At 31.8% G+C, this 27,463-nt stretch overlaps 1 protein-coding gene across 1 annotated transcript in view; it reads left to right on the top strand.

Moving 5' to 3' along the window:
• LOC142350722 (coagulation factor XII-like) overlaps positions 1–27,463 on the top strand; it is a 91,716-nt gene that overhangs the window by 51,104 nt on the left and 13,149 nt on the right. The window contains exon 2 of the mRNA XM_075402665.1: positions 16,437–16,646. Within this exon, the coding sequence (XP_075258780.1) occupies positions 16,556–16,646 (91 nt within the window). The 5' untranslated portion in view covers positions 16,437–16,555. The remainder of the gene's footprint in view (positions 1–16,436; positions 16,647–27,463) is intronic.

Genomic DNA, 27,463 nt, shown 5'->3' with positions numbered 1-27,463 from the left:
TTTTGCTCGATCATATCGAAAATTGGTTTAAAAATAATTTTTTTTTTGTTATTTTCAATACTTTGTTTGCTTTCAAGACTTTCCAGTTTCACTTGCATCCAACTGGTATTTTTGAAAATTTGCAAAAAAATTGAAAGTAGATTACAGCAAGAGTTCAAAAACTTAGGTTGGGTGGGTCGATATTTTGCTCCATCATATAGAAAAAATGGTTTAAATTTTATTTTAATTTTCACTACTTTTGTTTGCTTTCAACTTTTCCAGTTTCACTTGCATGCAACTTTTTTTTGAAAAACTGCAAATTTAATTTGAAAGTAGATTACAGCAAGAGTTCAAAAACTTAGGTTGGGGGGTCGATATTTCGCTCCATCATGTAGAAAAAATGGTTTAAAAAAAAACTTTGGATATGCTCACTACTTTTGTCTCTTTCAACACTTTCCAGTTTCATTTGAATCCAACTGATTTATTGAAAAATTGCAAGTATAATGCAAACGTAATTTACAGTGAAAGTTCAGAAACCTAGGCTGGGGGTCAATTTTCTGCTCCATCATATCGAAAAATGGTTTCAAAGTAATTTTTTTTTTATTTTCACTACTTTTGTTTGCTTTCAAGACTTTCCTGTTTCACTTGCATCCAACTGATTTTTTTGAAAATTTGCAAAAAAATTTGAAAGTAGATTACAACAAGAGTTCAAAAACTTAGGTTGGGGGGTCGATAATTTGCTCCAACATATAGAAAAAAGGGTTTAAAATTAATTTTTTTTGTTATTTTCACTACTTTTGTTTATTTTCAACACTTTCCAGTTTCACTTGCATGCAACTTTTTTTTGAAAAATTGCAAATTTAATTTGAAAGTAGATTACAGCAAGAGTTTTAAAACTTAGGTTGGCTGGTCGATAATTTGCTCCATCATATAGAAAAAAAGGTTCAAATATAAAAATTTTTGATGTTCTCACTACTTTTGTCTGCTTTCAACACTTTCCAGTTTCATTTGAATCTAACTGATTTATTGCAAAAACTGCAAGTATAATTCAACAGTACGTTACAGCGAAATTTCAGAAACCTAGGTTGGGGGTTCCATTTCTTGCTCCATCATATAGAAAAATGGATTAAAAATATTTTTTTTTGTAATTTTCACTACTTTTGTTTGCTTTCAAGGCTTTCCAGTTTCACTTGCATCCAACTAGTTTTTTTGAAAATTTGAAAGTAGATTAGAGCAAGAGTTCAAAAACTTAGGTTGGGGGTCGATACTTTGCTCTATCATATGTCTGCTTTCAACACTACTTTTGTCTGCTTTCAACAATTTCCAGTTTCATTTGAATCCAACTGAATTATTGAAAAATTGCAAGTATAATGCAAAAGTACGTTACAGTGAAAGTTCAGAAAACTAGGCTGGGGGTCGATTTTTTGCTCCATCATATCGAAAAATGGTTTAAAATTATTTTTTTTTATTTTCACTACTTTTTTTTGGTTTCAAGACTTTCCGGTTTCACTTGCATCCAACTGATTTTTTGAAAATATGCAAAAAAAATGTGAAAGTAGATTACAGCAAGAGTTCAAAATCCTAGGTTGGGGGTCGATAATTTGCTCCATCATATAGAAAAAAAGGGTTTGAAATTAATTTTTTTTTGTTATTTTCACTACTTTTGTTTATTTTCAACATTTTCCAGTTTCACTTGCATGCAACTTTTTTTGAAAAATTGCAAATTTTGTTTGAAAGTAGATTACAGCAAGAGTTTAAAAACTTAGGTTGGCTGGTCGATAATTAGCTCCATCATGTAGAAAAAAAGGTATAAAAATAAAAATTTTTGATGTTCTCACTACTTTTGTCTGCTTTCAACACTTTCCAGTTTCATTTGAATCCAACTGATTTATTGAAAAATTGCAAGTATAATTCAAAAGTACGTAACGGCGGGATTTCGGAAACCTAGTTTGGGGGGTCGATTTTTTGCTCCATCATATCGAAAAATGGTTTAAAAATATTTTTTTTTGTAATTTTCACTACTTTTGTTTGCTTGCAAGACTTTCCAGTTTCACTCACTTGCATCCAACTAATTTTTTGAAAATTTGAAGGTAGATTACAGCAAGAGTTCAAAAACTTAGGTTGGGGGTCGATACTTTGCTCTATCATATAGAAAAAACTTTTTAAAAATAAAAACTTTGGATATTCTCACTAATTTGGTCTGCTTTCAACACTTTCCAGTTTCATTTGAATCCAAGTGATTTATTGAAAAATTGCGCGTAAAATGCAAAGGTACGTTACGGTGAGATTTCAGAAACCTAGGTTGGGTGGTCGATTTTTTGCTCCATCATATCGAAAAATGGTCTAAAAATAAATTTTTTTGTTATTTTTACTACTTTTGTTTGCTTTCAAGACTTTCCAGTTTCACTTGCATCCAACTGATATAACAGCAAGAGTTCAAAAACTTAGGCTGGGGGGGTCGATAATTTGCTCCATCACATAGAAAAAAGGTTTGAAAATAATATTTTTTTGTTATTTTCACTACTTTTGTTTATTTTCAACAGTTTCCAGTTTCACTTGCATGCAACTTTTTTTTGAAAAATTGCAAATTTTATTTGAAAGTAGATTACAGCAAGAGTTTAAAAACTTAGGTTGGGGGAGGGGCGATAATTTGCTCCATCATATAGAAAAAATGGTTTAAAACTAAAAACTTTGGATATTCCCACTACTTTTGTCTGCTTTCAACAATTTCCAGTTTCATTTGAATCTAACTGATTTATTGCAAAAACTGCAAGTATAATTCAACAGTACGTTACAGCGAGATTTCGGAAACCTAGGTTGAAGGGTCGATTTTTTGCTCCATCATATCGAAAAATGGTTCAAAACTAAAAACTTTGGATATTCTCACTACTTTTGTCTGCTTTCAACAATTTCCGGTTTCATTTGAATCTAACTGATTTATTGAAAAATTGCAAGTATAATTCAACAGTACGTTACAGCGAGATTTCGGAAACCTAGGTTGAAGGGTCGATTTTTTGCTCCATCATATCGAAAAATGGTTTAAAAATATTTTTTTTTTGTTTTTTTCACTACTTTTGTTTGCTTTCAAGATTTTCCAGTTTCACTTGCATCCAACTAATTTTTTGAAAATTTGAAAGTAGATTACAGCAAGATTTCAAAAACTTAGGTTGGGGGTCGATACTTTGCTCTATCATATAGAAAATATGGTTTAAAAATAAAAACTTTGGATATTCTCACTAATTTGGTCTGCTTTCAACACTTTCCAGTTTCATTTGAATCCAACTGATTTATTGAAAAATTGCAAGTAAAATGCAAAGGTACGTTACGGTGAGATTTCAGAAACCTAGGTTGGGTGGTCGATTTTTTGCTCCATCATATCGAAAAATGGTCTAAAAGTAAATTTTTTTTGTTATTTTCACTACTTTTGTTTGCTTTCAAGACTTTCCAGTTTCAATTGCATCCAACTGAATTTTTTTTGAAAATTTGCAAAAACATTTGAAAGTAGATTACAGCAAGAGTTCAAAAACTTAGGTTGGGGGGGGGTCGATAATTTGCTCCATCATATAGAAAAAATGGTTTAAAATTATTTTTTTTTGTTATTTTCACTACTTTTGTTTGCTTTCAACACTTGCAAATTGCAAATTTAATTTGAAAGTAGATTACAGAAAGAGTTCAAAAACTTAGGTTGGGAGGTCGAAAATTTGCTCATTCATATAGAAAAAAAGGTTAAAAAGTAAAAAATTTTTGGTATTCTCACTACTTTTGTCTGCTTTCAACACTTTCCAGTTTCATTTGAATCCAACTGATTTATTGAAAAATTGCAAGTATAATTCGAGAGTACGTTACAGCGAGAGTTCAGAAACCTGGGTTGATGGGTCAATTTTTTGCTCCATCATATCGAAAAATGGTTTAAAGAATTTTTTTTGTAATTTTCACTAGTTTTGTTTGCTTTCAAGACTTTCCAGTTTCACTTGCATCCAACTGAATTTTTTTTGAAAATTTGCAAAAACATTTGAAAGTAGATTACAGCAAGAGTTCAAAAACTTAGGTTGGGGGGGTCGATAATTTGCTCCATCATATTGAAAAAATGGTTTAAAATTTATTTTTTTTTGTTATTTTCACTACTTTTCTTTGCTTTCAAGACTTTCCAGTTTCACTTGCATGCAACTGTTTTTTTTGAAAAACTGCAAAGTTAATTTGAAAGTAGATTACAGCAAGAGTTCAAAAACTTGGGTTGGGGGGTCGATAATTTGCTCCATCATGTAGAAAAAATGGTTTAAAAATATATATTTTTTGTTATTTTCACTACTTTTGTTTGCTTTCAAGACATTCCAGTTTCACTTGCATGCAACTGTTTTTTTTTGAAAAACTGCAAAGTTAATTTGAAAGTAGATTACAGCAAGAGTTCAAAAACTTAGGTTGGGTGGTCGATAATTTGCTCCAGCATATAGAAAAAATGGTTTAAAGATAAATTTTTTTTATTTTCAATACTTTTGTTTGCTTTCAAGACTTTCCAGTTTCACTTGCATCCAACTGATTTTTTTGAAAATTTGCAAAAAAATTCGAAAGTAGATTACAGCAAGAGTTTAAAAACTTAGGTTGGGTGGTCGATAATTTGCTCCAGCATATAGAAAAAATGGTTTAAAGATATATTTTTTTGTTATTTTCAATACTTTTGTTTGTTTTCAAGACTTTCCAGTTTCACTTGCATCCAACTGATTTTTTTTTGAAAATTTGCAAAAAAACTTTGAAAGTAGAGTACAGCAAGAGTTCAAAAACTTAGGTTGGGGGGTCGATAATTTGCTCCATCATATAGAAAAATGTTTGAAAATAATTTTTTTTTGTTATTTTCACTACTTTTGTTTGCTTTCAAGACTTTCCAGTTTCACTTGCATGCAACTGTTTTTTTTGAAAGTTTGCAAAAAAAAATTGAAAGTAGATTACAGCAAGAGTTCAAAAACTTAGGTTGGGGTGGTCAATAATTTGCTCCATCATATGGAAAAAATGGTTTAAAAATAATTTTTTTTTTTGTTATTTTCACTACTTTTGTTTGCTTTCAAGACTTTCCAGTTTCACTTGCATCCAACTGATTTTTTTGAAAATTTGCAAAAAAAATTTGAAAGTAGATTACAGCAAGAGTTTAAAAACTGAGGTTGATTGGTCGATAATTTGCTCCAGCATATAGAAAAAATGGTTTAAAGATAATTTTTTTTGTTATTTTCAATACTTTTGTTTGCTTTCAAGACTTTCCAGTTTCACTTGCATGCAACTGTTTTTTTGAAAAACTGCAAAAAAATTCGAAAGTAGATTACAGCAAGAGTTCAAAAACTTAGGTTGGGGGGGGTCGATAATTTGCTCCATCATATAGAAAAAATGGTTTAAAAATAAATTTTTTTTGTTATTTTCACTACTTTTGTTTGCTTTCAAGACTTTCCAGTTTCACTTGCATCCAACTGATTTTTTTGAAAATTTGCAAAAAAATTTGAAAGTAGATTACAGCAAGAGTTTAAAAACTTAGGTTGGGTGGTCGATAATTTGCTCCAGCATATAGAAAAAATGGTTTAAAGATATATTTTTTTGTTATTTTCAATACTTTTGTTTGTTTTCAAGACTTTCCAGTTTCACTTGCATCCAACTGATTTTTTTTTGAAAATTTGCAAAAAAACTTTGAAAGTAGAGTACAGCAAGAGTTCAAAAACTTAGGTTGGGGGGTCGATAATTTGCTCCATCATATAGAAAAATGTTTGAAAATAATTTTTTTTTTGTTATTTTCACTACTTTTGTTTGCTTTCAAGACTTTCCAGTTTCACTTGCATGCAACTGTTTTTTTTGAAAGTTTGCAAAAAAAAATTGAAAGTAGATTACAGCAAGAGTTCAAAAACTTAGGTTGGGGTGGTCAATAATTTGCTCCATCATATGGAAAAAATGGTTTAAAAATAATTTTTTTTTTTGTTATTTTCACTACTTTTGTTTGCTTTCAAGACTTTCCAGTTTCACTTGCATCCAACTGATTTTTTTGAAAATTTGCAAAAAAAATTTGAAAGTAGATTACAGCAAGAGTTTAAAAACTGAGGTTGATTGGTCGATAATTTGCTCCAGCATATAGAAAAAATGGTTTAAAGATAATTTTTTTTGTTATTTTCAATACTTTTGTTTGCTTTCAAGACTTTCCAGTTTCACTTGCATGCAACTGTTTTTTTGAAAAACTGCAAAGTTAATTTGAAAGTAGATTACAGCAAGACCTCGTAAACTTGGGTTGGGGGTCGATTTTTTGCTCCATCATATAGAAAAAATGGTTTAAAAATATATTTTTTTTTGTTATTTCCACTACTTTTGTTTGCTTTCAAGACTTTCCAGTTTCACTTGCATGCAACTGGTTTTTTTGAAAACTGCAAAGTTAATTTGAAAGTAGATTACAGCAAGAGTTCAAAAACTTGGGTTGGGGGGTCGATAATTTGCTCCATCATGTAGAAAAAATGGTTTAAAAATATTTTTTTTTGTTATTTTCACTACTTTTGTTTGCTTTCAAGACTTTCCAGTTTCGCTTGCATCCAACTGATTTTTTTGAAAATTTGCAAAAAAAATTTGAAAGTAGATTACAGCAAGAGTTCAAAAACTTAGGTTGGGGGGTCGCTAATTTGCTCCATCATATAGAAAAAATGGTTTAAAAATAATTTTTTTTTGTTATTTTCACTACTTTTGTTTGCTTTCAAGACTTTCCAGTTTCGCTTGCACCCAACTGATTTTTTTTGAAAATTTGCAAAAAAAATTGAAAGTAGATTACAGCAAGAGTTCAAAAACTTAGGTTGGGTGGTCGATAATTTGCTCCAGCATATAGAAAAAATGGTTTAAAGATAATTTTTTTTTATTTTCAGTACTTTTGTTTGCTTTCAAGACTTTCCAGTTTCACTTGAATGCAACTGTTTTTTTGAAAAACTGCAAAGATAATTTGAAAGTAGATTACAGCAAGGGCTCATAAACTTGGGTTGGGGGGTCGATTTTTTGCTCCATCATATAGAAAAAATGGTTTAAAAATATATTTTTTTTTGTTATTTTCCCTACTTTTGTTTGCTTTCAAGACTTTCCAGTTTCACTTGCATGCAACTGTTTTTTTTGAAAAACTGCAAGGTTAATTTGAAAGTAGATTACAGCAAGAGTTCAAAAACTTGGGTTGGGGGGTCGATAATTTGCTCCATCATGTAGAAAAAAATGGTTTAAAAATAAATTTTTTTTGTTATTTTCAATACTTTTGTTTGCTTTCAAGACTTTCCAGTTTCACTTGCATGCAACTGTTTTTTTTGAAAAACTGCAAAGTTAATTTGAAAGTAGATTACAGCAAGAGCTCATAAACTTGTGTTGGGGGTCGATTTTTGCTCCATCATATAGAAAAAATGGTTTAAGAATATATTTTTTTTTGGTATTTTCACTACTTTTGTTTGCTTTCAAGACTTTCCAGTTTCACTAGCATGCAACTGTTTTTTTTTAAAAAACTGCAAAGTTAAATTGAAAGTAGGTTACAGAAAGAGTTCAAAAACTTGGGTTGGGGGTCGATAATTTGCTCCATCATGTAGAAAAAATAGTTTAAAAATAAATTTTTTTGTTATTTTCACTACTTTTGTTTGCTTTCAAGACTTTCCAGTTTCACTTGCATGCAACTGTTTTTTTTGAAAATTTGCAAAAAAAATTTGAAAGTAGATTACAGCAAGAGTTCAAAAACTTAGGTTGGGGGGGTCGATAATTTGCTCCATCATGTAGAAAAAATAGTTTAAAAATAAATTTTTTTGTAATTTTCAATACTTTTGTTTGCTTTCAAGACTTTCCAGTTTCACTTGCATGCAACTGTTTCTTTTGAAAAACTGCAAAGTTAATTTGAAAGTAGATTACAGCAAGAGCTCATAAACTTGTGTTGGGGGGGTCGATTTTTTGCTCCATCATATAGAAAAAATGGTTTAAAAATATATTTTTTTTTGGTATTTTCACTACTTTTGTTTGCTTTCAAGACTTTCCATTTTCACTAGCATGCAACTGTTTTTTTTTGCAAAACTGCAAAGTTAAATTGAAAGTAGATTGCAGCAACAGTTCAAAAACTTGGGTTGGGGGGTCGATAATTTGCTCCATCATGTAGAAAAAATAGTTCAAAAATAATTTTTTTTGTTATTTTCACTACTTTTGTTTGCTTTCAAGACTTTCCAGTTTCACTTGCATCCAACTGATTTTTTTGAAAATTTGAAAAAAAATTTGAAAGTAGATTACAGCAAGAGTTTAAAAACTTAGGTTGGGTGGTCGATAATTTGCTCCAGCATATAGAAAAAATGGTTTAAAGATATTTTTTTTTTGTTATTTTCAATACTTTTGTTTGTTTTCAAGACTTTCCAGTTTCACTTGCATCCAACTGATTTTTTTTTGAAAATTTGCAAAAAAAATTTGAAAGTAGAGTACAGCAAGAGTTCAAAAACTTAGGTTGGGGGGTCGATAATTTGCTCCATCATATAGAAAAATGTTTGAAAATAATTTTTTTTTGTTATTTTCACTACTTTTGTTTGCTTTCAAGACTTTCCAATTTCACTTGCATGCAACTGTTTTTTTTTGAAAGTTTGCAAAAAAAAAATTGAAAGCAGAGTACAGCAAGAGTTCAAAAACTTAGGTTGGGGGTCGATAATTTGCTCCATCATGTAGAAAAAATAGTTTAAAAATAAATTTTTTTGTTATTTTCAATACTTTTGTTTGCTTTCAAGACTTTCCAGTTTCACTTGCATGCAACTGTTTCTTTTGAAAAACTGCAAAGTTAATTTGAAAGTAGATTACAGCAAGAGCTCATAAACTTGTGTTGGGGGGTCGATTTTTTGCTCCATCATATAGAAAAAATGGTTTAAAAATATATTTTTTTTTTGGTATTTTCACTACTTTTGTTTGCTTTCAAGACTTTCCAGTTTCACTAGCATGCAACTGTTTTTTTTGAAAAACTGCAAAGTTAAATTGAAAGTAGATTACAGCAAGAGTTCAAAAACTTGGGTTGGGGGGTCGATATTTTGCTCCATCATGTAGAAAAAATAGTTTAAAAATAAATTTTTTTGTTATTTTCACTTCTTTTGTTTGCTTTCAAGACTTTCCAGTTTCACTAGCATGCAACTGTTTTTTTTTAAAAACTGCAAAGTTAAATTGAAAGTAGATTACAGCAAGAGTTCAAAAACTTGGGTTGGGGGTCGATAATTTGCTCCATCATGTAGAAAAAATAGTTTAAAAATAAATTTTTTTGTTATTTTCACTACTTTTGTTTGCTTTCAAGACTTTCCAGTTTCACTTGCATGCAACTGTTTTTTTTGAAAATTTGCAAAAAAAATTTGAAAGTAGATTACAGCAAGAGTTCAAAAACTTAGGTTGGGGGGGGGTCGATAATTTGCTCCATCATGTAGAAAAAATAGTTTAAAAATAAATTTTTTTGTTATTTTCAATACTTTTGTTTGCTTTCAAGACTTTCCAGTTTCACTTGCATGCAACTGTTTTTTTTGAAAAACTGCAAAGTTAATTTGAAAGTAGATTACAGCAAGAGCTCATAAACTTGTGTTGGGGGGTCGATTTTTTGCTCCATCATATAGAAAAAATGGTTTAAAAATATATATTTTTTTGGTATTTTCACTACTTTTGTTTGCTTTCAAGACTTTCCAGTTTCACTAGCATGCAACTGTTTTTTTTTGAAAAACTGCAAAGTTAAATTGAAAGTAGATTACAGCAAGAGTTCAAAAACTTGGGTTGGGGGGTCGATAATTTGCTCCATCATGTAGAAAAAATAGTTTAAAAATAATTTTTTTTGTTATTTTCACTACTTTTGTTTGCTTTCAAGACTTTCCAGTTTCACTTGCATCCAACTGATTTTTTTGAAAATTTGCAAAAAAATTTGAAAGTAGATTACAGCAAGAGTTTAAAAACTTAGGTTGGGTGGTCGATAATTTGCTCCAGCATATAGAAAAAATGGTTTAAAGATATTTTTTTTGTTATTTTCAATACTTTTGTTTGTTTTCAAGACTTTCCAGTTTCACTTGCATCCAACTGATTTTTTTTTGAAGATTTGCAAAAAAAATTTGAAAGTAGAGTACAGCAAGAGTTCAAAAACTTAGGTTGGGGGGTCGATAATTTGCTCCATCATATAGAAAAATGTTTGAAAATAATTTTTTTTTGTTATTTTCACTACTTTTGTTTGCTTTCAAGACTTTCCAATTTCACTTGCATGCAACTGTTTTTTTTGAAAGTTTGCAAAAAAAATTGAAAGCAGAGTACAGCAAGAGTTCAAAAACTTAGGTTGGGGGGTCGATAATTTGCTCCATCATGTAGAAAAAATAGTTTAAAAATAAATTTTTTTTTTATTTTCAATACTTTTGTTTGCTTTCAAGACTTTCCAGTTTCACTTGCATGCAACTGTTTCTTTTGAAAAACTGCAAAGTTAATTTGAAAGTAGATTACAGCATGAGCTCATAAACTTGTGTTGGGGGGTCGATTTTTTGCTCCATCATATAGAAAAAATGGTTTAAAAATATATTTTTTTTGGTATTTTCACTACTTTTGTTTGCTTTCAAGACTTTCCAGTTTCACTAGCATGCAACTGTTTTTTTTGAAAAACTGCAAAGTTAAATTGAAAGTAGATTACAGCAAGAGTTCAAAAACTTGGGTTGGGGGGTCGATAATTTGCTCCATCATGTAGAAAAAATTGTTTAAAAATAAATTTTTTTGTTATTTTCACTACTTTTGTTTGCTTTCAAGACTTTCCAGTTTCACTTGCATCCAACTGATTTTTTTGAAAATTTGCAAAAAAATTTGAAAGTAGATGACAGCAAGAGTTTAAAAACTTAGGTTGGGTGGTCGATAATTTGCTCCAGCATATAGAAAAAATGGTTTAAAGATATTTTTTTTTGTTATTTTCAATACTTTTGTTTGTTTTCAAGACTTTCCCGTTTCACTTGCATCCAACTGATTTTTTTCTGAAAATTTGCAAAAAAAATTTGAAAGTAGAGTACAGCAAGAGTTCAAAAACTTAGGTTGGGGGGTCGATAATTTGCTCCATCATATAGAAAAATGTTTGAAAATAATTTTTTTTTGTTATTTTCACTACTTTTGTTTGCTTTCAAGACTTTCCAGTTTCACTTGCATCCAACTGATTTTTTTGAAAATTTGCAAAAAAAATTTGAAAGTAGATTACAGCAAGAGTTTAAAAACTGAGGTTGAGTGGTCGATAATTTGCTCCAGCATATAGAAAAAATGGTTTAAAGATAATTTTTTTTGTTATTTTCAATACTTTTGTTTGCTTTCAAGACTTTCCAGTTTCACTTGCATCCAACTGATTTTTTTGAAAAATTGCAAAAAAAATTTGAAAGTAGATTACAGCAAGAGTTTAAAAACTGAGGTTGAGTGGTCGATAATTTGCTCCAGCATATAGAAAAAATGGTTTAAAGATAATTTTTTTTGTTATTTTCAATACTTTTGTTTGCTTTCAAGACTTTCCAGTTTCACTTGCATGCAACTGTGTTTTTGAAAAACTGCAAAGCTAATTTGAAAGTAGATTACAGCAAGACCTCGTAAACTTGAGTTGGGGGTCGATTTTTTGCTCCATCATATAGAAAAAATGGTTTAAAAATATATTTTTTTTTGTTATTTTCACTACTTTTGTTTGCTTTCGAGACTTTCCAGTTTCACTTGCATGCAACTGGTTTTTTTGAAAACTGCAAAATTAATTTGAAAGTAGATTACAGCAAGAGTTCAAAAACTTGGGTTAGGGGGTCGATAATTTGCTCCATCATGTAGAAAAAATGGTTTAAAAATATTTTTTTTTGTTATTTTCACTACTTTTGTTTGCTTTCAAGACTTTCCAGTTTCGCTTGCATCCAACTGATTTTTTTGAAAATTTGCAAAAAAAATTTGAAAGTAGATTACAGCAACAGTTCAAAAACTTAGGTTGGGGGGTCGATAATTTGCTCCATCATATAGAAAAAATGGTTTAAAAATAATTTTTTTTTGTTATTTTCACTACTTTTGTTTGCTTTCAAGACTTTCCAGTTTCGCTTGCACCCAACTGATTTTTTTTGAAAATTTGCAAAAAAAATTGAAAGTAGATTACAGCAAGAGTTCAAAAACTTAGGTTGGGTGGTCGATAATTTGCTCCAGCATATAGAAAAATGGTTTAAAGATAATTTTTTTTTTATTTTCAGTACTTTTGTTTGCTTTCAAGACTTTCCAGTTTCACTTGAATGCAACTGTTTTTTTGAAAAACTGCAAAGATAATTTGAAAGTAGATTACAGCAAGAGCTCATAAACTTGGGTTGGGGGGTCGATTTTTTGCTCCATCATATAGAAAAAATGGTTTAAAAATATATTTTTTTTTGTTATTTTCCCTACTTTTGTTTGCTTTCAAGATTTTCCAGTTTCACTCGCATGCAACTGTTTTTTTTTGAAAAACTGCAAAGTTAATTTGAAAGTAGATTACAGCAAGAGTTCAAAAACTTGGGTTGGGGGGTCGATAATTTGCTCCATCATGTAGAAAAAATGGTTTAAAAATATATTTTTTTTGTTATTTTCAATACTTTTGTTTGCTTTCAAGACTTTCCAGTTTCACTTGCATGCAACTGTTTTTTTTTTTGAAAAACTGCAAAGTTAATTTGAAAGTAGATTACAGCAAGAGCTCATAAACTTGTGTTGGGGGGTCGATTTTTGCTCCATCATATAGAAAAAATGGTTTAAAAATATATTTTTTTTTGGTATTTTCACTACTTTTGTTTGCTTTCAAGACTTTCCAGTTTCACTAGCATGCAACTGTTTTTTTGAAAAACTGCAAAGTTAAATTGAAAGTAGATTACAGCAAGAGTTCAAAAACTTGGGTTGTGGGTCGATAATTTGCTCCATCATGTAGAAAAAATAGTTTAAAAATAAATTTTTTTGTTATTTTCACTACTTTTGTTTGCTTTCAAGACTTTCCAGTTTCACTTGCATGCAACTGTTTTTTTTTGAAAATTTGCAAAAAAAATTTGAAAGTAGATTACAGCAAGAGTTTAAAAACTTAGGTTGGGGGGGTCGATAATTTGCTCCATCATATAGAAAAAATGGTTTAAAAATAATTTTTTTTTGTTATTTTCACTACTTTTGTTTGCTTTCAAGACTTTCCAGTTTCGCTTGCATCCAACTGATTTTTTTGAAAATTCGCAAAAAAATTTGAAAGTAGATTACAGCAAGAGTTCAAAAACTTAGGTTGGGTGGTCGATAATTTGCTCCAGCATATAGAAAAAATGGTTTAAAGATAAATTTTTTTTATTTTCAATACTTTTGTTTGCTTTCAAGACTTTCCAGTTTCACTTGCATGCAACTGTTTTTTTTGAAAAACTGCAAAGTTAATTTGAAAGTAGATTACAGCAAGAGCTCATAAACTTGGGTTGGGGGTCGATTTTTTGCTCCATCATATAGAAAAAATGGTTTAAAAATATATTTTTTTTGTTATTTTCACTACTTTTGTTTGCTTTCAAGACTTTCCAGTTTCACTTGCATGCAACCGTTTTTTTTAAAAACTGCAAAATTAATTTGAAAGTACATTACAGCAAGAGTTCAAAAACTTGGGTTGGAGGGTCGATAATTTGCTCCATCATGTAGAAAAAATGGTTTAAAAATATATTTTTTTTGTTATTTTCACTACTTTTGTTTGCTTTCAAGACTTTCCAGTTTCACTTGCATGCAACTTTTTTTTGAAAAACTGCAAAGTTAATTTGAAAGTAGATTACAGCAAGAGTTCAAAAACTTGGGTTGGGGGGTCGATAATTTGCTCCATCATATAGAAAAAATGGTTTAAAAATATATTTTTTTTGTTATTTTCACTACTTTTGTTTGCTTTCAAGACATTCCAGTTTCACTTGCATGCAACTGTTTTTTTTTAAAAAACTGCAAAGTTAATTTGAAAGTAGATTACAGCAAGAGTTCAAAAACTTAGGTTGGGTGGTCGATAATTTGCTCCAGCATATAGAAAAAATGGTTTAAAGATAATTTTTTTTTTATTTTCAATACTTTTGTTTGCTTTCAAGACTTTCCAGTTTCACTTGCATGCAACTGTTTTTTTTTGACAAACTGCAAAGTTAATTTGAAGGTAAATTACAGCAAGAGCTCATAAACTTGGGTTGGGGGGTCGATTTTTTGCTCCATCATATAGAAAAAATGGTTTAAAAATTTTTTTTTTTGTTATTTTCACTACATTTGTTTGCTTTCAAGACTTTCCAGTTTCACTTGCATGCAACTGTTTTTTTTTTGAAAAACTGCAAAGTTAATTTGAAAGTAGATTACAGCAAGAGTTCAAAAACTTGGGTTGGGGGGTCGATAATTTGCTCCATCATGTAGAAAAAATGGTTTAAAAATATATATTTTTTGTTATTTTCACTACTTTTGTTTGCTTTCAAGACTTTCCAGTTTCACTTGCATGCAACTTTTTTTTGAAAAACTGCAAAGTTAATTTGAAAGTAGATTACAGCAAGAGTTCAAAAACTTGGGTTGGGGGGTCGATAATTTGCTCCATCATATAGAAAAAATGGTTTAAAAATATATTTTTTTTGTTATTTTCACTACTTTTGTTTGCTTTCAAGACATTCCAGTTTCACTTGCATGCAACTGTTTTTTTTTGAAAAACTGCAAAGTTAATTTGAAAGTAGATTACAGCAAGAGTTCAAAAACTTAGGTTGGGTGGTCGATAATTTGCTCCAGCATATAGAAAAATGGTTTAAAGATAATTTTTTTTAATTTTCAATACTTTTGTTTGCTTTCAAGACTTTCCAGTTTCACTTGCATGCAACTGTTTTTTTTTGACAAACTGCAAAGTTAATTTGAAAGTAGATTACAGCAAGAGCTCATAAACTTGGGTTGGGGGGTCGATTTTTTGCTCCATCATATAGAAAAAATGGTTTAAAAATATTTTTTTTTGTTATTTTCACTACTTTTGTTTGCTTTCAAGACTTTCCAGTTTCACTTGCATGCAACTGTTTTTTTTGAAAAACTGCAAAGTTAATTTGAAAGTAGATTACAGCAAGAGTTCAAAAACTTGGGTTGGGGGGTCGATAATTTGCTCCATCATGTAGAAAAAATGGTTTAAAAATATATATTTTTTGTTATTTTCACTACTTTTGTTTGCTTTCAAGACTTTCCAGTTTCACTTGCATGCAACTGTTTCTTTTGAAAAACTGCAAAAATAATTTGAAAGTAGATTACAGCAAGAGTTCAAAAACTTGGGTTGGGGGGTCGATAATTTGCTCCATCATATAGAAAAAATGGTTTAAAAATATATTTTTTTTTGTTATTTTCACTACTTTTGTTTGCTTTCAAGACTTTCCAGTTTCACTTGCATGCAACTGTTTTTTTTGAAAAACTTCAAAGTTAATTTGAAAGTAGATTACAGCAAGAGTTCAAAAACTTGGGTTGGGGGGTCGATAATTTGCTCCATCATATAGAAAAATGGTTTAAAATTAATTTTTTTTGTTATTTTCACTACTTTTGTTTGCTTTCAACACTTTCCAGTTTCACTTGCATACAACTTTTTTTTGAAAAATTGCAAATTTGATTTGAAAGTAGATTACAGCAAGAGTTCAAAAACTTAGGTTGGGGGGTCGATAATTTGCTCCATCATATATAAAAAATGGTTTAAGAACAAAAATTTTTGATTTTCTCACTACATTTGTCTGCTTTCAACACTTTCCAGTTTCATCTGCATCCAACCGATTTTTTGAAAACAATATGGATACCTCAGCTCACAACAAAATCTCACATAATTTAACGCTTTTCAGCGTTGATGCCAAGGCCTGGGGTCGCTTAGCGGTGAATTATTTTTTTCACCGCATTCACCGCATTTCTTACAATAATTTGCCATAATAGTCTATGCGGTGAAATTTCGTAAGAAATGTGGTGAATTTGGTGTTGAATTTTTGTATGAAATGCGGTGAAAAGCGGTGAATTGTTTTTTTCACCGCATTCACCGCAATCACCGCATTTCTTACAAAAATTCACCGCATTCACCGCATTTCTTACGAAAATTTACCCAAAAACCTCGACCCGGGAAGTCAACGATCTTTACGTGTTACTCGACCGGCTTCTGTCACTTAGAAACTCTGTACAGCGCTCATAAGTGCTCCTAAGCTGTGAAAAATTCCTAAGGCGTCTTATTTAATAGGTTTCTCTTAAAGGTCACTTTAAAGATAAAATTTTGTTCAACGATTTTACCACAAGATTTCTACGAGACATGAATTTTTTTCGCTACGTATTAATTTTATTCAATCCTGATACTTTTTTAAAAATAAATATAAAGTAACCTCACTAAAATTTGACGAAAAAAAATTTCTGTGTCGGTTATTTTGAGCTATTTTCTTGGCTAAATTTTTGTAAACGACAATGCTTTTATATTGTTCAAGTTGTTTCTCCTGATATTATCACAAAGTCAAAGTCTCAACTAGGAAACGACATTGCCCTGTTGAAATTATCAAGGAAGCCAAGCTTCTTATTAAACGGAAAAGACCCTATTCTTCCACTGTGCGAGCACGACTACGATGGTTATCAGCTGGCCGTATGTGGAATGGGAGCTGTTAATAGAACTACATGGGAAGGCGCTGATGTTCTGCAAGAGTTAAAAGTGGATTCTTTTTCTCAAGAAAAATGCCCGTCCAGTTAGTACAATTTTATTGTAGTAATTTTTCGGGTAAAATAAGCCTTTTTTGAGTAGGGTTAAAAAATTTTCCAGTTAGTGAATGCAGAACAAGTTATACTAAAGGGCATTAAACAAAAACGTGAATGTTTATATCATAAAAATTTAAATGGTTTACCAATTTAGGTGTTTTAACCTAGAAATACTGTTGACCAGACATCAGAAAAAATCTAACAATTACAAACTGAGTATCAAAAAAAGAGCAACTTTATGCATTCATTTAATTTGTGGTTTCAAACGTGTTGCTTTAGTTTTGCATTCTTAGCTATAAGCTGATAGATTAGTTTTTGCGATAATTTTTCAAGTTTGATATCTAATAGGCCAACAATCACAAGATGCCTATAATCAGCCGGAGTTTAATAATTTCAAACTTGAATTTTAGAACAAAAAATTTCGACGTCTCATAATTTTTATTGTACAAATTTGATCATCAATGTCAAAAAAGTTTTCAAATCGTTTTCCTAGTATCTTTTGAGAATTATAGAGTGACTCAAATTGTTTTCCAGGCAAGCCATTTTGCCTTCTTTAAAACCAATGGATTAATTGACCTCAGTCACATTAATTCATTAATTTTTTTAATCATAGGATTGCTTATGTGTATCTTCGTTAAGTAAAGAAATTTTGAGCAACACAAAAATGACAGAAAAAATTCCTCTCGGATACCGGTGAAGAAAAATATTGTTAAACCGTTCAATTTCTGTAAAAAAAATTCCTGTCAATTTGGTGCATGACTTCTATTTGTCTCGTTGTTTGTTTTACAAGCCGTTTTAGTCCTAAGATTAACAACTCACGTAGTCACAATAGGAGATCTACAATTACAACCTGAAATTTTTGTTGTATTAGAGAGTTGATACTAATTTCTACTGACGCGGGTAGCAATTTTTGCGTTATTGATCGGGCAGAAAAACGAAAGTTTAAGGGTTTAGCAAAATTGTGTTTGATAGTAATGTTCCACTGAACAGTTTTGAAAATGGGGGTTTTGTTCACGCTGGAAAAGAGCGCAAAATGTGTGAGAGAAAAAAATTAAGGCGTGCCAATAAATTGTGCACGTGAGTAATGGTAAATATAGGAATTAAGACCGCAACCAAAGGTCGACGCACACCCTATGGCCGATGTTCTCGATTCCCATATTTACCATTACTAATATAATTACCATTATTATAACCATTTGCACGCTTGAATTGTCACCTAGCGCGCCAGATTCTTATATTAACAATTATGCTCAATATACATTATAGTTTTTGATAAACACGAAGAGACAACCATTGTTAAAATCTAAATAAACACTAAAAAGTATTTACCACAAGCAAGCTTGATGATTACTTTTTAAAAAAGTGTAAAACAAACAAAAACTCTCAACAAAGTTTTCTCAATTTAAAAAAAATTATGAAAATTGAAAAAAAAGATTATGCTGAAATCATATTGAATTTCATGGCTTTCCTTAAGAAATAATCATAAATGAAAGTAAAAGACTTCCAATGCATACTCTGATTGTATTTACTGTAAGGAGTTTATAGTTCTATTTTTTCTTTGCAGGAAGGTATTCAACCCATTCAGAAACAAAAGAAGGAAAATTTTTTACCGGGTTTCAAGAGTTATCAAATTGTATTGGAAAGGTTTCGACTAGTTTTTCTAGTTGAATTCATTAATTTTATTTTACTACCCAATTTAGATAAAGAAATGAAGAAAATTGGGAACAGTTTTCAAACAAAACAAAAGATTAAATAGAATACGTAGACTTGGATCTATTTTTTTCTGTTTCTTCTTACGGTTTTCCAGTGAAAGCATGAGTTGGACGCATAAAACCTCACCTATTTGTTTTAGTAATCTGGTAGGTGAAGATTTATTGTGGGTCTTGGGATCTTAGGACGAAAAAAGACCTCAAGTATGCAATGCTAGTGTTTTTTTTGGAAATAGCTTTCCAATGTCCTTAAAAAAATTTGAAAGAAAACAAAATGAGGTGAAAAATCTCGGACTTGAAAATTTACCGACTAGTTTAACAAAAAACATGGCGGATTTAATATAAACACATTTTGCTCTGAATTTCATAAACTTCAGCAATTTAGTTAGGCCAGTGTGCGCCATTTTGGTGCTCTCTTCTTGATTTTATAAAGTTATTGAGTCTTTTCATCTCGTAAAACAATTTTTTGAGCAACCAAAAATTACGATATGCTCTAAACTTTACTGAAACACTGTCGAAAAAACTTCGGCTACTATTAGTTTAAGAAAAAAAACTTCAACTAAACGTACGATATTTACAAACTCCTTCGTTGTTGCCGTATAGTAAATTAACTAACAAGATAAAGATACGCATCATCTGCGTGGAAGGAAAATATGCTGCTCTAAAAAATTTTTTTCAGGGTTTCCGTTGAAAAAATTTCATTGTTTTGACAAATCATTCTAATTTCCCAGTTTGCTGACATAGTGTATATTACCTACAAAAAGAAATGGAGGTTATCATTCGATCCTTAAATATAGGATAATGGATAGTGGCGGTAAAGTGAGAATAGCATAGTCATAAATAAAACCTTTCCGCCGCTGTTTATCACTATTTGGATTGTTCTATTCCGCCGCCCTTTCCTTTTTTCTTATCGCTTGGCTTTGAATTTAACGCTGCATGTGCAAAGTAGTCTCATTAATCAAATAGAGGGTCGAAGTTTATTTCAAATGATAACTAAACGTTGGATCAAGCGGTTTTGGTCGGTTGTTAGTAAAAATTTATCAATACTAGAAGAATGTGTGCAGAAATCAAATGGCAACTACGGGAAGGTCAAGATTTGATTCAAAACGATTTGATAAAAAAGTTTTTACAATAAGGTCAGCATTTTTTTAAAAAAAATTTTGAGCGACTTCTCTCTACAGCATGGACCTGGCAAAAGAACAGCCACTGCAGGGACCTGGCTACTCTCATGTTACACCCTGTCCAGTTACAAACGAGTATCTCTGCCATGTGACGGGTATTGCTTTTCGCCAGTATGTTAAAACTTCCAATGTTATTTTATTCATTTTATCGGAATGTTAACACTAGAAACAGTTGTTTTTGACTTCGAAGGTTCTCATCAAAAACCAGCATAAACCACATCAGTGGGTCTCAAATTTTTTCATGGTTTAGCTTTGAAGAGTGGGGATCACCCAGATTCTTCTTTGAATCATATAATTCAAAGCATAGTGTTTCGTTTTCCACCATCAAATTTTGATGCCAAAGGAACAGAGAAAACGAAGATTGTAAGAATGAAACTTCTCGAGAAAAAACTAATACATTTAGAGGAAATGTTGTGTCCCAAAATTGAAGATTTGATAATTTACGAAGAGACGTCAATTTGTGATTGTAGGCTTACTATATATTTTTCTTGGAGGAATTTTCCGATTTTGCAAATGCATCAGTTGGAAGCTGTTTGGGTATAAATGGTTTGTTTTTGACGAAAAAAATTGCGAGAAAAGATTATGGAGGTTATTGTAATTCACCAGTTCCCAGATAAGAAGTTGTTTAATTTACCCAAATTTTCAGTATACTGTTTCTTCTTGCTATATAGCTCATTAAACTATTCTTTTTAAAACCTGATTGTGAGGAAGCAACGTTTTGGTTTTTGCTTCTTTCTTGTACAGTAAGATACGCTCTATCCAACCCAGAGTTAAAGAAAACTAATTTCGACAACTGATCTTCTCTTTATGGCTGCCTGTGATCCGTCATGTTGTGGGAAAAGAGATCTAATATTAATATGTTGCAAAATGACACCTTTTCACGCAATTTTTGAGACCTTTTTCTCTTTTTACCTCTATGACCAGTTTGAATTTCTGTTTCTTGAGAGAAAACTGAAGATACATTTTACGTGTTTTAATTTTTTGATCTGATATCAGATCTCGAAAACCATCTGTTGGTATTTGACAATTTTCAATGATCAAGAAATCTCTAAACTACAGCAAGACGTCATAAAAGTCCGAGTTTTATATAAGTTAGGCAAAATCTTTTTCAACAAAGTAAATGGTCCAGAACTCTTGGTCTAAATACATCCCAAATCATTTTATACATATCACCCCCTGATAGTCAACAGATTGTCTTAGCTGGTCGTCAGCTGGATTGTACTCAATTTTTGGAAAATTGTAATGAGTTGAGAACGAAAATTTTTTGAGCTCTTACCAAATGATTTGCATGCTTTAAGTTACTGCTCAAAACTTGCTCCACCAGGTTGAAATGAAAAATTTGAACTTTTTTCTTACAAAATTACAATTTTGTAAGAGAAATAGGTTCAATATACAAATTTATATTACACAAATGAGTTGTTTAGAAGCCATTGAATATATTGAATAAGTTCAGAACACATAAGTAAAAGAAGCTAACTATTTCGGAAACATTGTAAACAATATTGATATTGAATAGCGAAAGTTTTAACAAGTGGCATATAACTCTACAGAACCTCCAAGCAAGCAATTCTTTGCTGCACAGAGTATTATGATTCATTAATACACACGCAAAAACAAGCACGATTGTTCTAAAGAGTCAGTAAAAAGTTGAAAATTTGATTTTAACGGTTTTTCAGTATTTGAACCCATACCTCAGAGCCCTGAAAACGTCAGATAAAAGATATATGAGAAGAAAAAAAATATTGTAGTGGTACAAACATTGAACAAACGACAATGTTGTTAATCACAACTGTTTCTTAAGGAGTTCCCCTGAATGAAATAAATAGTATTTAATTCGGGGCTAATTGGTGATTCATTAGCAAAATTCTAAATAATGGACAAAATTTTAAACAATTTTCTGGTAATTCCTAATGAGGGTCTTATTCTACACATTTTTGCTCAGAAATTTCGAGGCAGAGAAATTGCTCCTTCATCGATTTTAAAAACTTCATGTTCCCTTAACAGCTTGCCTTATTTAGCACTTGAGGTACCACAAGGAAAGCTGACAGAAAAATTTTTACTTCAGTTTCCTAATCCCCTTGGGCGTGGCATATAACTTCTTCAAAACAGCTGTCAACGAAAAGATCTTCAGAAAAGACACATGTAACTGTCATGTAACTGTCATGTTATTGTTATTTAATGTCTTGACTGACAGAAAAACCATTTTTTCTGTTGATGGTGGGTCAATTTTTTCAACAAAAACCAATTTTTTTATGAAATTGGGATCATTTTTGCTCAGAATACGTGCCTTCCTATCGTGACTCTAACACCTCATTTAAATGACTGTTTCATTGTGGCCATCTTGTTTGATTTTCTGTAAGAAACCAAGTTCAGTTTTTTTAATATCTATATTTGGAGAAAAAATGCAATCTGAAGCCCTTTGAATTTGGTTGTGTTGAAAACCTTAGATGTGTCTTGGAGTAATATTTTCAAAATTTGTTAAAAGTTTTACTGAAAATTGCTAAAAATTAAAAAAAAACTTTTTCATATTTGTCTGATATAAGCAACAATTTTGATTCAAATTGAACAGCCAAAATCAACAAATCAGAACACAGATTTTCAAAACTTGGCGGCTAAGCAGTGCTGTAGGCTCTAAACAGAACCAGAGCATCCGTTTCTTGTTAATTCATTTCTCAAGCTCAATAATTCGTATTCAAGTAAAACAAAATTTCCTTACAAATCGAATATTGTCTTCTAGTATCGTTTTTGTGATTCCATTTTGAGTTCAAAAGGAGATCGCTACAGGCAGTTTCCTTTCTGATGAGATCGGTTTACTTGTATATCAAAACTCAATATGTAAGTTATTGGCGAAAAATTTCTTAGCTCCAAGAACACATGAAATCTGCGAAATAACGACTCGCCAATTGCTGAGAGTGCTTCAAGTTTTGTGGCGGCTGATCATATGCATCTACAAATAAGTCTTGATCGAATTGATCGAAACTGTCAAATTGACAAAACTTGAACAACTACATACAATCAACAAGGGCTTCAGCAACCTTTGGGCGATTTTACTATGCCCATGTGCTTTGCGACATTACTCAGTTTCAAACACTCAAGAACGTTCAGAAAAACTCGTTTGGTTACGATAACGGCTGGTTTTTCCCCCTAAAATTTCATACTAAGTTACAGAGAAATAGGTTGAAAGTACAATATTATGTTAAACAAATGATTTTTTTCCTCTATTTATTCAGAGAAGCCATTAAACCTATTAAGTAACGAACATTTCAGTTAAAAAGCTAATTAATTTGGAAACAAAGTAAACAATCTTGAAATTGTAAAGCAAAATTTTTAACAGATGGCACATAACTCTACAGAACCTCCAAGCAAGCAATCCTTTGCTGCACATAATACTATGATTCAATAATACACTTTCAAAAACAAGCACGATTGTTCTAAAGAGTCATTAAAAAAGATGAAAATTTGATTTTTTAAGGGTTTTTCAGTCTTTGACCTCATAACTCAGAGCCCTGAAAACGTCAGATCAAAGATATTTGAGATGAAAAAAAATACTGTACTGGTACAAACATTGATCAAACGACAAAATTGTTAATAAAACCTGTCTTTTAAGGAGTTCCCCTTAATGAGATAATTAGTATTTAATCAAGCGCTAGTTGTTGATTCATTAGCACAAATCTAAATAATGGACAATATTTCCAACATTTTTCTGGCAATTCCTAATGAGAGAGTTATGCTTCAAATTTTTGCTCAGAAGTTTTGATGCACAGAAATTGCTCCTTCAGCGACCTTAAAAACATTTGGTAATTCATGTTTCCTTAACATCTTGCCTTAATTAGCACGTGAGGTACCACAAGAAAAGGTGATAGAAAATTTTTGACTTCAGTTTCCTACTCCCCCTGGGCGTGGCATAAAACTTCTTCAAAACAGCTGTCAACGAAAAAGTTCTTCAAAAAAGACACATGTAACTGTCGTGTAACTGGCATCTTAATGTTACTTATTGACTTGACTGACAGAAAAACCATTTTTTTGTTGATGGTGGGTAAAATTTTTCAACAAAAACCAATTTTTTTATGAAATTGGGATCATTTTTGCTCAGAATACGTGCCTTCCTATCGTGACTCTAACACCTCATTTAAATGACTGTTTCATTGGGGCCATCTTGTTTGATTTTCTGTAAGAAACCAAGTTCAGTTTTTTTAATATCTATATTTGGAGAAAAAATGCAATCTGAAGCCCTTTGAATTTGGTTGTGTTGAAAACCTTAGATGTGTCTTGGAGTAATATTTTCAAAATTTGTTAAAAGTTTTACTGAAAATTGCTAAAAATTAAAAAAAAACTTTTTCATATTTGTCTGATATAAGCAACAATTTTGATTCAAATTGAACAGCCAAAATCAACAAATCAGAACACAGATTTTCAAAACTTGGCGGCTAAGCAGTGCTGTAGGCTCTAAAACTGAACCAGAGCATCCGTTTCTTGTTAATTCATTTCTCAAGCTCAATAATTCATATTCAAGTAAAACAAAATTTCCTTACAAATCGAATATTGTCTTCCAGGGTCGTTTTTTGTGATTCCATTTTGAGTTCAAAAGGAAATTGAAACAGGCAGTTTCCATTCTGATGAGATCGGTTTACTTGTATATCAAAACTCAATATGTAATTAATTGGCGAAAAATTTCTTAGCTCCAAGAACACATGAATTCTGCGAAATAACGACTCACCAATTGCTGAGAGTGCTTCAAGTTTTGCTTTGTGGCGGCTGATCATATGCATCTACAAATAAGTCTTGATCGAATTGATCGAAACTGTCAAATCGACAAAACTTGAACAACTAAATACAATCAACAAGGACTTCAGCAACCTTTGGGCGATTTTACTATGCCCATGTGCTTTGCCGACATTACTCAGGTCGAAACACTCGAAAACGTTCAGGAATAATCGTTTGGTTAAGATAATGGCTAGTTTTTCCCTGTAAGATGTGCGTCCTGCAATTCAGATTTTGCAATTGTTTTACTTTTGATGTGGGACTGTGATAATTACCATTACCAACTCATTACCACCGTTGTGAAAGTGGTTTGCTACTTGCAACGACTTGATTATAGACTATCCTAAAAAAATTGTCGAAACTGCCTTTTGATTTGTCGAGAAGGTCTGAAAGTTACAACCTACTTCTCAGGAATTGTTGCAAAAATAAACCGTCTATCATTCATATGCCTTCAAGTGACAACAGATCATACAAGTTCCCAAACCTGGCTGCAACGTGGTTTACCACTCTTGTAATCTAATTCGACTTCGAGTTGTTTTAAAGACCTAAGTCTGCCTGCTAGGAACCAAGTGATAAAGCCTTTACACAAGTCAAGGAGATACATGAATAAAGCGCTAACAATGATAGACCACAACTCATCAAAGCCAATATTTCGTCGCGTAGACAGTTCTCCTGCTTGCATGAAAAATTTTCTCAGATTGCTTCACAAATTAGCCAGAGACTTTATCAGCAGGAAAGGCAGCAGTCTTTTTTCAAAGGCAAGATGAAAATTGGCAAAAATCTAACGCTACGCACTGTTGGAGATGTCAAAAAGCAATTTCAGATGCGCAAGATCCAGAGAAAAAAATAAACTTGGACCATTACCACAATAGTGGTAATTTTTTGAGATGGGCAAATAAAAAATGCAATTGCTGGAGACGAAATAACGATTTCATCCCTTTTGTAGAACATAGTGTTCAAAACTATTACCTACACCACATTTGCCTAACACTGAAAAACTGTGAAATAAATACAACCATCTGCGTCATGCCATACTTCGACGAAAAAAATTTTTTCAAGCACTTTTGATGTGCTCCTTGACACTTTCATAATGAAAAGGAAAAAAGACAACAAAAGTGTACTATTTGATCCATGAAACGAAGTGTATAACTTCGATTCATAGACTTCTTCAAGATGATGAATAGATTGATCAAAAGAGTCGTCGAAAATGTACCAGATGACAGCAATGAAATAAGAAAGGCAATATTTTCTACAGTTTCTGACGATAACACTCGGCTACTTAAACAGAAAGGCTATTACCCTTACTCCTATGTGTCTGATCGGTTCAAGTTCAATTCAATGACTCCAGTCGCCCACCACTGAGCACTTGGGGTAACACTGGAGGGAGGGGCAGTGAAGATAACGGAAACTGAAATACAACGTGAAGGCAGGATGTGGGAGATTCTGGAATGCAGAACTCAGCAGGACTAACATGACACATGTTTGAAACTTGATTGCGCGCTACTCGCATTTGATTGCAAAATACCTCGAAAACTGAGTTTCGATACGTATAAACTGGACTGCATGCACTTCTTCGCACTACAGAAAATAGCTAAGCAATCATCACTTAGAATCTGCAAAGAAAATGTCGAGTTACTAACTGAGCGTGAACATTTGGACATTACTGAACCGCAAGTCTCAGTCATATCTGTCCTTGAGAGTCTGCTCTTCACTGCAAACAATTGATACATTCTCACCCACGATAGCAAAAAACCTTGTTTTGGTGGCGTAATGCAATTGGAAAAACTACCCATCGCTGACTTTGCCTTGAACGGAGATTTTCTCATTCAAGAGATTTTATACACTGCCATTGATGCCAGCATTGGATACTTTTTTGGGGTCAATCGCTCTTTTTCGCCGAGTCCTCATGATGAGCAGCGCGTTTATTTTTTGACGCCCACAAAGGACTTGGATAAAGAAGAGTGGTTGCGCGATTACCAGATCAAATTGAAAGAACAGCACATCTCCCTTCTTCGAAAGTAAAGGAGATCTTGCAAAGGTTCCTTGGTAAAGAGAGATATGTCGTCCAATACAAACTGATGAAACTCTATGTCAGAAAAACTGGCTGTCAACATACAATACACTAACCAGTGAAAAGCACCAGGTTTCGTCATTTAAGTTTGAGGAGAATACTTTATAAACTGATGAATAACGCAGTTTATTGTAAAAACTGTGAAACTGAAAGACGCAGAGTAAAAATAACAATGTCAGAACATGCAGAGCTTGCGCTAATATTAATTTCAGAATTGGATTTCGATTGCTCATTGATTTTTGGGGAAAGTTGAGCACCCGTGACCACACGGTCGATGTCCATATAGAATAATCTCAACATTGTGGGAGCAACTATCTTAGATTTGGTAAAATTCCACCTGTATTCATTACATTACAATTTGAAGCGCCCTAACTTTGTTTGTCGTCTTCATCACAGTAAAAGGGATAGTCTCTATTATGCAAAAAATGTGAAGATTCTTATGCAGAGTTAACGGCAAAGCCACAGTCAGTAATGAGCCTTTATTTTCTCAAATTAACTAATGCCAGTAACAAAACAGTCATCGTCAAATACCAGGACGAATTCGCTGTCAATTATAATGCTGAAATTATCTGTTTGAAGTCGATTTTGTAGTCTATCCTGGTTTATTCTCTTATAAAACAAAATTGTCAGTTGTTGCCTAAAAATAACTAAAGAGTTAGTAGACATCTGGAAGGTGTTAAATTATATTATAATTACAGAGGGGGATAGTTATCAAAATATCGCCCATTTTTTTCCTTTCTTTTATACTTTTAGGTTGTAGGAAATATAGAAATTTTATGCGAAGGGAGTGACGAGGGCCGCACAACAACAGGTTCATCTTGTCACACCTAAGCACACCTTCAGCATTTTAAACACTCTAAGCACTAGAACCAACCTGCGTTAAAAGAACACAAAGGTTGTCACCAACCACTACAGGCCGCAAACAGTTGCTATTTACAAAACTTTCCTGTTAACTTTTGACAACAAGCGATTTTATACTACCAGATGGCATAAAACCCCTTCCATTTGGCCAATATGAAATTGTCGTTGAACCACAATCATCTCCAGATACCACCACCCAAAGCTCCAACACGTGGAAACCATCA

This window comes from Convolutriloba macropyga, chromosome 12, assembly GCF_964194025.1.
Source record: "Convolutriloba macropyga chromosome 12, txConMacr16.3, whole genome shotgun sequence".
Classification (NCBI taxonomy): domain Eukaryota; kingdom Metazoa; phylum Xenacoelomorpha; order Acoela; family Convolutidae; genus Convolutriloba; species Convolutriloba macropyga.
Note: the sequence above shows the minus strand (reverse complement) of the source record. Positions and strands in the feature narration are given on the sequence as shown.